The sequence below is a fragment of the Panthera onca genome, chromosome E2 (genome assembly GCF_046562875.1).
Source record: "Panthera onca isolate mPanOnc1 chromosome E2, mPanOnc1 haplotype 2, whole genome shotgun sequence".
NCBI classification, from domain to species: domain Eukaryota; kingdom Metazoa; phylum Chordata; class Mammalia; order Carnivora; family Felidae; genus Panthera; species Panthera onca.
This window is the reverse complement of record NC_138353.1, coordinates 10785560-10797431: the sequence shown is the minus strand read 5'-3', so window position 1 is coordinate 10797431 and position 11872 is coordinate 10785560. Positions and strand designations below refer to the sequence as shown.

The 11872-nt window shown below is 54.9% G+C and overlaps 1 protein-coding gene across 3 annotated transcripts; it reads right to left on the bottom strand.

The window, feature by feature from the left end:
* Positions 1-2013: 2013 nt before the first annotated feature.
* MYPOP (Myb related transcription factor, partner of profilin) lies at positions 2014-10067 on the bottom strand. 3 transcript variants are annotated; one of them, XM_060651522.2, is made up of 3 exons: positions 9728-10067; positions 8272-8823; positions 2014-3337 (listed from the first exon to the last, which is right to left on the bottom strand). In XM_060651522.2, exons 2-3 carry the CDS (start codon positions 8768-8770, stop codon positions 2634-2636), a joined length of 1203 nt encoding a protein of 400 aa, XP_060507505.2. In that variant the 5' UTR covers positions 8771-8823; positions 9728-10067; the 3' UTR covers positions 2014-2633. The 3 variants fall into 3 exon arrangements, with proteins under 3 accessions (XP_060507505.2, XP_060507504.2, XP_060507503.2); XM_060651521.2 differs by lacking the exon at positions 9728-10067 and adding an exon at positions 9566-9665; XM_060651520.3 differs by lacking the exon at positions 9728-10067 and having other exon boundaries at positions 8272-9670.
* Positions 10068-11872: the final 1805 nt, after the last annotated feature.

The window sequence follows — 11872 nt, the reverse complement described above, 5'->3', positions numbered from 1 at the left end:
GTACATACCTTAATTTAAAAATACATTTATTGCTGGGGCGTCTAGGTGGCTCCGTCGGTTAAGTGTCCCACTTCCACTCAGGTCACGATCTCACAGTTGGTGAGCTCGAGCCAGCTTAGAGCCTGCTTCGGATTCTTTCTCTCCATCTCTGCCCCTCCCCTGCTCACGCTCTAACTCTCTCAAAAATAAACATTAAAAAAAAAAAAACTTCTAAAAAATACTTTATTGCCAAAAAAGATGGTCACCATCGTCTGAGCTTTCAGATTTTGTCCCTGATGACACAGCACCGTAACAAATGTAATAATAATGAGAAAATTTGAAATAGTCAAAGAATTACCCAAATGTGACACAGATACAAGTGAGCGGCTGTTGGGAAAGGGATACTGATACACTTGCTTGTGGCGGGGTTGCCACAAACCTTCAGCTTCTAAAAAAATGCAGTATCTGGGGCGCCCGGGGGCGGGCTCAGTTAAGTGTCCCACTTGATTTCAGCTCAGGTCATGACCTCATGGTTGGTGAGTCTGAGCCCTGCATCAGGCTTTTCGTGGACAGTGCGGAGCCTGCTTGGGATTTTCTATCTGCTCCTCCCTGCTTGTGTTCTCTCTCCTTTTCTCTCTCTCAAAACGAATAAACTTAAAAAAAAAAAAAAAATGCAGTATCTGCGAAGCGCAATAAAACGAGGTATGTCTGTATTATGGGCACAGTCCTACTTTTTTTTTATGTACTAGCTACATTTTAATCAAGTAAGTTAACACTATGTATGGAACCACTAAAGAGGCCATTCAGGGATCACCTAAAATTGCGTTTAAGCCATTCTTCAGTAAACACTCCTGGTGGGGTCAAGAGTTCTGGCCAGAGTTTGGCTTCAGGTGGGCTGAATTGGGATTGTCCCCTGGCAGGTTTAGGGCAAGTCCCTACACTTCTCAGGACAGAGACGCTGTAGAAGTTGCTCTTCATTGGATAGCTCCAAGTTGAAATGAAAACACGCATATAAACGTTTAGCATGGTGCCTGGCCCAGAAAAGGAACAGCATACATAAGTGGAAACCGTTTTTTAAGCTGCTCATTAATTCAAAGATGCAACCCTCTTCTGTGTCGGGCAAGGCTGAGGACACAGCAGTGACTGAGATACGTTCAGGCCTTGCCCTGACAAGGCTCATCCTGGTGATGGAGGCAGACATTCAACTTAAATTTACTCAAATGATTATTTAACTGCATTCTCCCCACCTCCCTACCCCCCCACCCCCCCGACTGCTAGGGGAGAGGGAGTGCCAGAAAAGACTTTCCTGAGGCAGTGATATTTGAGCTGAGACCTGAAGGATGAACATAGAATGTAGATGTAGACGCCTACATTGTTATGCCCATTTTACAGACAAGGAAAAGGGAGACACACACAGCTAGCCAGGGCAGCACCAGGGACGGAGCCAGGTGTGGCTGATTTCAGGGTGGTGGTTATTGGCTACTTTGCTTTCCAGCAGGTTTGGGAGTAAAAAAGAAAACCAGCTCTTGCCTTCATGAAAAGGGGGTGGGGGTGTGTGTGGGGGGGGAAGCTTTAAACAGATAAAGGCATGTATTCATTTAGAGAACAGAGGACACTAGAAGATAATCTGAGCAGACCCATCTTAGCCTGGAGGAGGAAATCCAGAAAGCTCTCCTGGAGGAGAGGACACTTAGGCTGGTATGGGAAGGATGAATAAGTTGGAATAAGATTTGAACACAGGATCTGATGGCTTTAAGGAAGGAAGGAAGGGAAGAAAGAAAAGAGGAAGAAAAGAAAAAGAAAGAAAAAGAAAGAAAGAAAAAGAAAGAAAGAAAGAAAAAGAAAGAAAGAAAGAAAAAGAAAGAAAGAAAGAAAGAAAGAAAGAAAAAGAAAGAAAGAAAAAAGCTGGAAAATCACCAGCCTCCCAACTTCAAAGGGATGCCACTGGTCCATGGAGGCAGGGTCCGGGGAGGGAGGGTGGTGAGGGAGACAGGTGTAGGTGCTGAAACCCCAGGCCTGTCTCAGAGCCCGAAGTAATTGTATTAAAAATAAGTTTATTCATATCTTGTCACCACTGGGGAGAAATGAGGGGGTTGAGCTCTGGAAGTCAGAGACGGCAATGGGAGGCAGAGGGCCCAACCTGTATCTCCCCAGTGAGAACTCTGCCCCCCTCTCCCTAGGGTACAGACTGCTATATCCTTTGTCATCCATATTCTGATTTGTCTTGCGACTCCCACCCCCTCCAAAGTCTGGATTGGGGAGGTGAGGAGGCCCCTACGGGTCAATTCTCTTCAAGTCAAGACCAGGAGCTGTTAGGGAAGGGGGGCGCATGTGCAGACCCGAGAGGTTCTCTCCGCAACCCACAAAGGGCAATAATAAATAACGTAAAATTGATGGCTTAGAAGTTAGGGTTCAGGGAAGCAGCCAGGCAGACAGCGCTGTACTGGAGAAGGGGGTGGGGGACCCATCAACAAGCCCCCCTGAGAATCAGGCACTAACTAGTATAGGGAGTGGGGTGCTCGCGCCCCCCCGCAGCAGGGAGCCAGGGTGCAGCCGAGATGGGGAAGGTGCGTCGCCCTCCTCCACTGGGCTAAGCTGGGGGTGGGGGTGGGGAGGAGGTACAGGCAGAAGGAGCTCGAACCCAACAGCAGATTTCAGGGAGATTTCCAACGCCCCCGCCTCTTCCGTGTAGGGAAACCTTTCCTCCTCTTGTGTGGGGGTGAGTCGTGGGGAGGAAGGGGAGCCGGGGGAGGCCGGGGGGCCCCCGCCTCCTCGCTCCTAGGGGCGATGATCACCCCCCTGGCTGCTACCACCGCTCCGTCCACCACAGCAGCCACCACGGACACGGGCTCTGGGGTGATCTCCGCTTTCGGGGTGGGCGGGGGCAAGAGGGGCCTGGGGGGTGGGGGCGGGGGCGGGGGCAGAGGCGGGGGCAGCCTGTCGACGGCGGTTCCGGGCAGAAGGGGCAGTAGGGCGCTGAGGGCCTCGCTCAGTTTGGCCAGTCCCTGCTGAAGGGTGCCAGCCAGCTCCCGGATGGCGTTGGCCGTCTCCTGCTGGGCCCGCAGGAAGTCCAGGGAGGGGTCCGGGGCCGAGGGCGTGGGTGGTGGCAGTGGAGGAGGTGGTGGGCTGGGGGACGAGGGTGCCACGTGGACCTGCTGAGGCGGCTGGGGTGGTGGCGGTGGAGGGGCCGGGGGCGGAGGAGACAAGGCCAGGCGCGGCAGCTGCACGGTCTGCAGGGCCGGAGGGGGCGGGGACTCACGCTCCTTGGGTGGCGGGCAGCCCCCTTCCTGGGGGCTGCAGGAGGGCCGGGCCCACTGCTCGGGGCTGCTGGAGCCCCCCTTGCTGTGGGCTGGTGTATCTGTGGAGAGAGAGATGTAGGTAAGGTGACGTGACCCCCCTCCCCCCACCATGTGTCTCGATTTCCCCTTTCCACCTCCCACCCGCCCTGGCTCCAGAGCCATCTTTTCAAAACCCAAGTCAGATCGGGCCTTGGAGGAGGACACAGGGGAGAAAAACAATATAGCGGATGACCCCCTGGTGGCTGATGCCAGCCTTGGTGGAAACAGGGTCCTGGAGGGTCCCCTGCTGGAGCCAGGCAGAACCAACATTCTAGAAGGCTCCTCCAACTATCTGGACGCTCCCCCCACCACACGCCTCCGCGGGCTCTCTCTGGCCGGGTGGTGGGATTTCTCCCTCAGCTGTGGTCTGTACCAGTTCAACCCTCAACCCCAAGCCTGTTGGGTTTCCGCACGCGGCCTCCTGTCACCTGAGACTTCATTCACGCTCCTGAACTTGGACAGAGTCTGCATACAGAGGCTTTCAGATTTCCGGGCCCTGCCTGAAACCTCTGCTCCATTTGTGTACCGGCCGCACAGCCCCTGGATGGTCTAGTATTGCCTCCCACTCTCCTGCCTGGAGCTGAGCTCCTGACCCTCTCACATCCCGCTCCCGGGTCCGCCGCCCCCCATCGCTGCTGATGACAGCCCCATCCTTCCAGCCGCTGGGGGGGGGGGGGGCACAACTTTCACTCTGTTTCTCGCCCAAGACACTGTCCATGTACAATGGTCACTGGCTCTGCCTTCAAACTATTTCAACGTCCCGCTTCCATCCACCTCCACAAGCCCCTCCCAGTCCAACCACCCGCATTTCCCGCTACGGACTTTTGCAACTGCTTCCTCGACTGGACTGGGTCGCCGGCCTCCTCCAAAGTCTCAGAGGTCCAAACAATATACGTGTTGGTTACGCTACCCACAGAGGACCACATATCCGAGGATCCATGTATAGGAAATGTCCAAACAGGCAAAGCTACCAGGGATGGAAAGTAGATTAGTGGTTGCCTGGGGCTGGGCGGAGCTGGGGGGGGGGGCCAGGTCGGGGTGATGGCTGAGAGATGCGGGGTTTCTTTTTCGGGTGACGAAAATGTTCTAAGATTGACAGTGACGATGGTTGCCCGACTCCACGAGGATGCTAAAAGCTACCGCACTGTCCTCTTTAAAGGGGTGGCGGTACGGTATGGGAATTGTATCTCAATAAAGGTGTTTAACAAATACAAGTCAGACGTTGTCTTTCCCCCGCTCAAAAGCTTCCTGGGGCTCTCACGTCTCAGACTAAAAGCAAAGTCCCTGAGGCTCTCAAGGCTCCGCACAATTTGCTCCAGTGCCTCCCTGACCTCAGCTCTACCCCTTCCCTTCTCTCTCTCACTCACTAGGCTCCAGCCACACTGGCCTTCCTGTTGGTCCACACACACAATACGCCTGCTCCTGCCTCGGGGCCTTTGCATGTGCTGTTCCTTGGCCTGGAAAGATCTTTCCCCAGACACCTGCCTGGCTCCCTCTCTCTCAGCTCCTCTGCTCAAATGCGGCCTCCTTGGGAAGATCTTCCTTGACCTTCTGTCGACAGCATTTCCCATCTCTGTCCTCTTCGCTCTCCTAACCCTACCTGATTTCTTTTGTTAGCACTTATCTCCACCTGGCATGGGGTCGCTCTGTTTGTTGTCTGTCTCCTCCTCCTGATGTCAGCTCCATCAGGCAGGGCTTTGTTTTGTTCGCTGCTGTTTACCCAGCGCCTAGAACAATGTCCAGCACAAAATGTTTTCTTTAATGAAAAAAGAACTGTGGCTTCCAAGGAGTCAGCACGGATGGGGGCCCCAGGCCCCAGGTCCTTGCTGCAACCCTCCCACAGCTCCCCAGCACCCACAGGGGACAGTCCAGCCCCTAAGGCTACAAAGCCCTAGCCCTTACCCCTTTCGGTCCCTCTTCCTTGCCTCAGGGAGAGTGTACGTGAGGTTCCCTCTATTAAGAGTATCCCCCTTGCATGGCCTCTTGGCCAGTTCAGATAGTCCTTCCTCAGAGAAGCCTGCTTCCTGCTCCTAGGCCAGATCTGATCTCCCTGCTCTCCTGTTGCAGAAACAGCCAATCCCCTCCAGCCTTCAATGCTGGGGGTCCAGCCTCCCTGGACCAGGCAGGCAGAGGAGGTGGGGGAGGCACGGAGAGAGATGATAACCGGAGCTAACACTTGTTGGACACTTTCCTGGCCAGGCCCTGGGCGAAGCGGCTATGCTTTCCTCCTACGTTATTCCAGTGAGTCCTCTCAGCCATTCTCCTGGGGGCGGGGGTGGAGGGGAAGGGGTACGTGCCGCCATTATCATCCCATTTTACAGATGCAGAGACCTGAGGCCCAGAGAGACATCACAGTGCTGGTGAATGTGAGAAGAGGCATTTGAGGGCTCAAGAGTGGTAAGTCTCCCTTACCACTCCAGATTGTTGCCACTCTGGAATACTGTTCTTCTAGCCTACTGAACAATAGAATAGAAAATGGCCCACACTTCGTGCCCACAGGGGTCACGGAAGGGCCGCTGCCACATTTAAAATCATTTATTTGCAACCTTTCGGCCTCCATTTCCCCACCTGTAAAATAGGTGTGTGTGTGTGTAAGCAGGCAAAGGACCAAGTGACCGAATAACAGAACCTCTCCCTGAGGGCCGTCACAGGGATTAACTGAATCACCCCAGGCGCAGTGCATCTTCAATGCTGTTACCGTGACTGTTTGTTTTTTTGTTTTCAAATATTAGGTCAGAGATAAATTATCCTGAGCTCTCCTCTAGTGTCAACACAGACACCTCAGGCCGCCCCAGGCCCCATTCCAGTCTTTCAGTCAAAGCCTGTTCCTCTTTTATGAATTTTACGCAGTGGGTAAATTTGCGTGAGGTTCTAATCAAGGATGCTTTAAGCACATTCCTGCCTCCGGGCCTTTGCATATACTGCTTCCTCTGGCTCAAGTGCTGTTCTATGAGATTATCTACTTGCCGCAATTTCTCTATTCAGGTCTCTGCTCAAATTCCACCTTCTCAGAGAAGCCCTCCTTGACTATACTATCTAGAGCAACCCCCTTCCATCACTTACTGTCCTCTTTCGTGGGTTTAATGTTTATTTATTTTTGAGGGAGAGAGTGCTAGCGGGGGAGGGGCTAGGGGAATGAGGGAGACACAGACTTGCAAGTAGGCTTTTGCACTGTCAGCGGGGAGGCCAGCCTGGGGCTCGAACCTGCGAACTGTGAGATCACGACCTGAACGGAAATCAAGATTTGGACGCTTAACCGGACCGAGCCACCCAGGCACCCCAACTCCCTATCCTTTTAACATGCTTTGTTTTTCTTCTTAGTTCTTATCACCTCCTGGTATGTGATCTGTTTTGGGGTTGTCTGTTCGTGTCTTTCTCCAATAACTGGAATGCTGGCTCCGTAAGAAAAGGGAAGGTGGCTTTTTCTCCACAGTCTTCCCAGCATCTGCCACAGCGCCTCCCTCAGAATAGGCGCTCGATAAATATTTGTTGAATTAATGCAGGAATAACACAGTTGTACGACTCTCGAAAAAATGTTTGCCGTCTCTGCCCTGGTTCAGTGTGGCCGTTTCACAGACAGAAACAGTGAGGTTTGAGATTCCTGTGGAGAACAGGGGTCCCACGTGATCGTGTCTCTCTCTCCTGCTTAAGACACTTTCACGCCTCCCAAATGCCCTGAAGATAAAGTCCCAAGTTCTGACCTTCACTTACAAACTGCGTGTGATCTAATTCTGGCATGCCCATTAACTCTCAGTCAATATTAATTGTTGTTGTGATTGCCAGACAATCTAGCCCAGTGGTTAAGTTAAGTGCATACATTGTGAGTTGGACACAACCTGCATTTGAGTCCCAATTCTACTCCTTACTTTCTGGGTGACCTTGAGTGGATGAATGAAACTCTCTGAACCACATGATCCTGAACTTGTTTGATCATATCCACCTCCGTCCCTTTCTGAAAACACCCTTCAGTGACTCCGTATGGCATTCTGGATAAAATTCTTCACTGTCTGGCCTCTGCTGACCTCTCTGACCTCATCTCAAAACATTTCTTCAATCTTTCTACTTTCCCCTTCCTCTAACTTGGAAACTTCTCAGTTCCTAAACTGGCTAAGCTTTCTTGTCTCAAAGCCACTCTACATGCTGTTTCTTCTACCGGCAACACTTCCTCAGCTCTTCATTCTCACTCTGCTGTTCTGATGTCTCCTCCTCCAGGAAGCCTTCCTTGACCTCCAGCCTGGGTTAGGTGCCCCCTCGGGACTCCCAAACTCAGGCCCAGGAGGGCAGGGCTGGAGATGTCTCCCTCACCGCAGTGTCCCCAACACTGCCCAGTACAGGGGAGGTGCTGGGGAAATAGCTGTAGAAGAAATAAGAAGCCAGAGTCAAGGCCAAGTGGGATGTCTTTGTACTCTGCTCTCCACACTTCCCCTATTCATGGCATGACCTTGGGAAAGTTACCAAACCTCTCCAAGGCTTTGATACATAAAATGGCAAAATAGTTCATACCTCGCAGCATTGGTAATCCTATCAATAGCGAACGAGGAAGGTTCAGGAAGCGCTGTACTCAGCAATTTACGCATATTAACTCGTTCAATCTTCACGGCATGCTTTTGAGGTGGGGGCTTTTTTTTTTTTTTTTAATCCCCATTTTACAGATGTGGAAACTGACCTGCGATAACGTACCCAGAATGACACAGCTGAGTGACAAAGTCACGACTGGAGCCCGGTCAGCCTCCATTGGTCACTACCCTACATTACGTTTAATGAAATCCTGCCTGTGCTGATAATCCCAGGTGTGGACTCTGGAGCCAGGCGTTCTAGGTTCCGTTTACGACGCTGACAGTCATGGGCTGTGGGACTTTGGGCAAGCCACGTAAAGAGCTGGGGGACCGTGCCGAGCAAACAGCTGAGTTCGCGACTGTCTTGCTCTGGCTACGGTGACACCGAAGGAACTCACCTGCCCGTCGGTCTTCCCTGCGGTCCTCCGACAAGACGTAGCGTTGGGTGCCCGCACTTGCGGCTGACGGCTGTGAGGAAGCGGCCACCGAGGGCTGCTCGGCTCCCGCACCGGCTCCCGGTGCCGCCACTCCCGGCCCCAGGATGGCAAAAATGGTCTCCTCCTCCGCGGAGAAGGCGTCCTCGGCGGCAGGCCCGGCGCCCTGCGTGGAGTGCGGCACGCGGGCCAGCTTCTCCTTGGTGCGGCGCTTGAAGTCATTCCAGCGCTTCTGCACCTCTTGGCCAGTGCGCTTCCAGCTGGTGATGCCGTTGATCTTGGCGGCGATGCCGTCCCACACACGCCGCCGCTCGGCCACGCTCACCCGACGGCTCTGCGCGCCGTAGAGCTGTGGGTAGTGGGCGCGCACCTCACGGATCAGGATCTGGTTCTCCTCAAACGAAAAGCGCGGCTTGCGCAGCCGGGTGGTCTCTTCCGCTTCGCCCGCCGCCGCCGAGGCCATGGCGCCCCCCGACGCCGCCGTCCGGCCGCCTGGCGCATGGGGGGGCGCCGGCGCTGCGGGCACAGGGCGCACGGCGCTGGCGGGGGCTCGGCGTCCGCGCGCCGCCAGCCCCACCCCGGCCGCCCAGACACCGCCTCCAATGCCCCCGGGGCCAGGGGTTGGGGCGGAGAGTGGCCGGGGGCGACGGGCCACGGGGGACATTCGGAGCGCCTAATAATAGCTGACACCCGCCGAGCGCTCCTCTTGTGCCCCGCGCGGCGCAAAGTGCCACGCCGAGGAGTTGATGGAAATTGGGGGAGGGTCTGGAGGGGTGGAGAGAAATGAGGAAAGGCGAAAGAAGAGGGGGTGTCTGCAGGAGTTAGAGGAGAATGGGGGCATGGGAGAAAGCGAAATGGAGGGAGAATGGGGGTGTCTCGGGGTCGAAGAAGCATGGGGGTAAGGAGATGCTGAAGGAGAGACGCAGCAAGAAGGGGGGATCTGGAGCAGAGGAGCGCTCTGGGGGCTCCGGGGCAATAGGACGTCTGTAAGAACGGTACGAGATGGGGTCCTCAGAAGGGATGTCCAGGTAGAATGGGGAGTTGGGGGCTCCTGGGACAGTGGAGAAGCTGGGACTATCAAATACTAGGGATTAGGGTCTGCGGGGATTGTGGGGGCTCTGGGGATTGCCAGGAATTAAGAGGATCTCTGGGGGTAAAGGGGTCCGGGAGTAAGAGGGGACAACGGAGGCGATGGGGGACTCCATGAAGAGTGAGGGTCGTGGAGGGTGGGGACCGAGTCGGGCCGCGGGTCACTCACCGGCGCCGCCGCAGCCCCCGCCTGCCCGTCGGTCAAGGCTCGGGCTTCTGCGGCCTCTTCCCTCCCCCCTCCTCTCTCGTCCCCCTCTGGGCCCCGCCCCCGTCCGCCCCAAGAGCCATGGCGCAGGCGCACCTAGCGCCAGTCAGCCCCCAACGCCCTTACCGCTAGAGTTTCACGCCCCTCCCACGGCGCAAGCGCAGAATTGCCTTCCACCGCCCTCCTCGCGTGGGGGCTTAGCTGCGCAGGCGCAACATTAGCGCTGCGTTCGTTCCCCTAGCTTCTTGAGGCCACAAGAGCATTTGCGCGGAACTCTGTCCACGCATGCGTGCCCCTCGCTCCTAGTTAGCTTTGGTATCCCGGGGCTGCGTCCCTGCGCAGGCGTAGCAATCCTCGGAGGAAGTGGGAGAAATGATGGAGAGAGAGAGAGCGCTGAGAACAAGCTGCGTCCTCGCTTTTCGACCAGTCTTCCAGCCGAACCCAGCCCTCTTAACTGTGCTGGGGTCCCCTTCGCTAGGAGAAAGGGGAGGGAGACGGCGCTAAAGGGATGCGCTGCGTTTCCATGACAACGGTGTGGGCGGGGCGGGGGCGTAAGAAAACCGGATTGCCGCCCACTCGTACCTGCCCCGGCGCGGGGCTGCCCTGGATCTGCCAGCCAACTCGTACCCACGGGGGCGGGGCACCCTGGGGATATTCCACCCCAGGCGGTGCAGTAACCATGGCAACCCGTCAACCTTCCAACGGTGCCTGGGGGCCCCTGTCCACACAGTGACGTCATGGCGCGGGGAGCGAGAATTTAGAGGGAGAGTTCGGCGTGTAGGGAGGGTGATCCTGGCGCAGGTACGGCTTTAAGCAGATGCGCGGAGGCAGCAATTAATCTAGAACACGGGTTGGCTGAGCTGGAAGAAAGGGTGATGGAGTTAAGTCGGGCTGAGAAATTTGATTTGCATCTTTGCAGGAGTCCTCAAGGTCATTCAACAGACAGCGTTTCGTTCATCTATTCAACAAATAGTTATTGAGCACCTACGCGGTTCCAAGTGCAGCGAATACAAAAGACAAAAAAATCTGAGCACCAGGGTGGCTCAGTCGGTTAAGCAGGTCATGCATGATCTCATGGTTCGTGGGCTGGAGCCCCGCGTCCGGGTCTGTGCTGACAGCTCAGAGCCTGGAGCCTGCTTCAGATTCTGTGTCTGCCTCTCTCTCTGCCCCTCCCCCGCTCGCTCTCTGTCTCACACACACACAAAAAATAAATAAACGTAAAAAAAAAAAAAAAAAAAAGTAAACGCTAAAATCACATTTTAGTTGGGAGAAACAGTATGCAAATATGATACATACGTGAGGAGGTGATGAACATTATGGGGAAAACACAGACCTCGGAACAGGGTTGGGGGGTATGGTGCCTGGATGTGTCTGTGACTTTAAAATAAGTTGGCAAGGGAGACCTACCTGAGAACGGGACATTTGAGTAAACACGCGAAGGAGGTGAGGAAGCGGGTGCAGCCAGAAGTAAGGCTGTGCCCTGCGGTGTTCCAGGACCGTGCAGGCTTTACCGAGCCCTGTAAGGGACTTCCTTCGGCCTTTACCCAAGTGAGAGTCACAGAAGGGCCCCGAGCAGAGGAAGGCCATGGTCTGGCTCTGGTTTTAATAGGCTTCCTCCGCGGCGGGGAGGAATGGAGTTTAGAAGCAAGAGTGGAAGCTGGGGGCCCAGTGAATTGAGGAGACAGGTGGTTCAGGAGAGAGGGGGTGGGGGTTCCCGCCAGAGGGGTAGGCGGGAAGGGTGGGGGCAGTAGAACTGGGTACAGGAAGCGAGAGAAAGAGGGGAGTTGAGGGTGACTCCATCGTCTTTGGTCTGAGCAACAGGAAGTCTGGAGCTACCAGAAGGGAAGATGGGCAGGGATTCAAGTGGATCAAGAGTTCAAGTTTCCCCAAACTTGAGGTGGCCTTTACCCAACCGAGTACAGATGTGGGGTAGGCAGTTGGATGTTTGAGACTGGACGTCAGGGGAGCGGTTGGGTCATGAGATATAAATTTAGACGTTGTCAGTGACTACATGAATCTAAATCCCCAAGAATGGGAGAGGTTAGAGAGGGAACAGCTGTAGATAGAAGTCTCCGGCCTGAGGTGGGGGCACTCCAGTGGTAGAGGGCTGACACCAGCAAAGGAGGTTGAAGAATGAGTAAAATGAGAGGAGACCCAGGGCTGTCTGCTGTCCGGGAGGCCAAGCGAAGGGCATCAATCAAAGACAAAGGAAGGAATCAATGCCAAATGCTGCCTAGAGCCCAAGGCCCATAAGCCTGAGAGCTGACCATT

What these genes read in the sequence shown, in the direction of transcription:
- MYPOP (XM_060651520.3), bottom strand. Translation starts at nt 8,971, where the DNA reads ATGTCCCCCGTGGCCCGTCGCCCCCGGCCACTCTCCGCCCCAACCCCT. An exon ending in CAGGGAAGACCGACGGGCAG is followed by an intron (nt 3,338 to 8,271) that starts GTGAGTTCCTTC and finishes CTCTCTCCACAG; the next exon opens with ATACACCAGCCCACAGCAAG.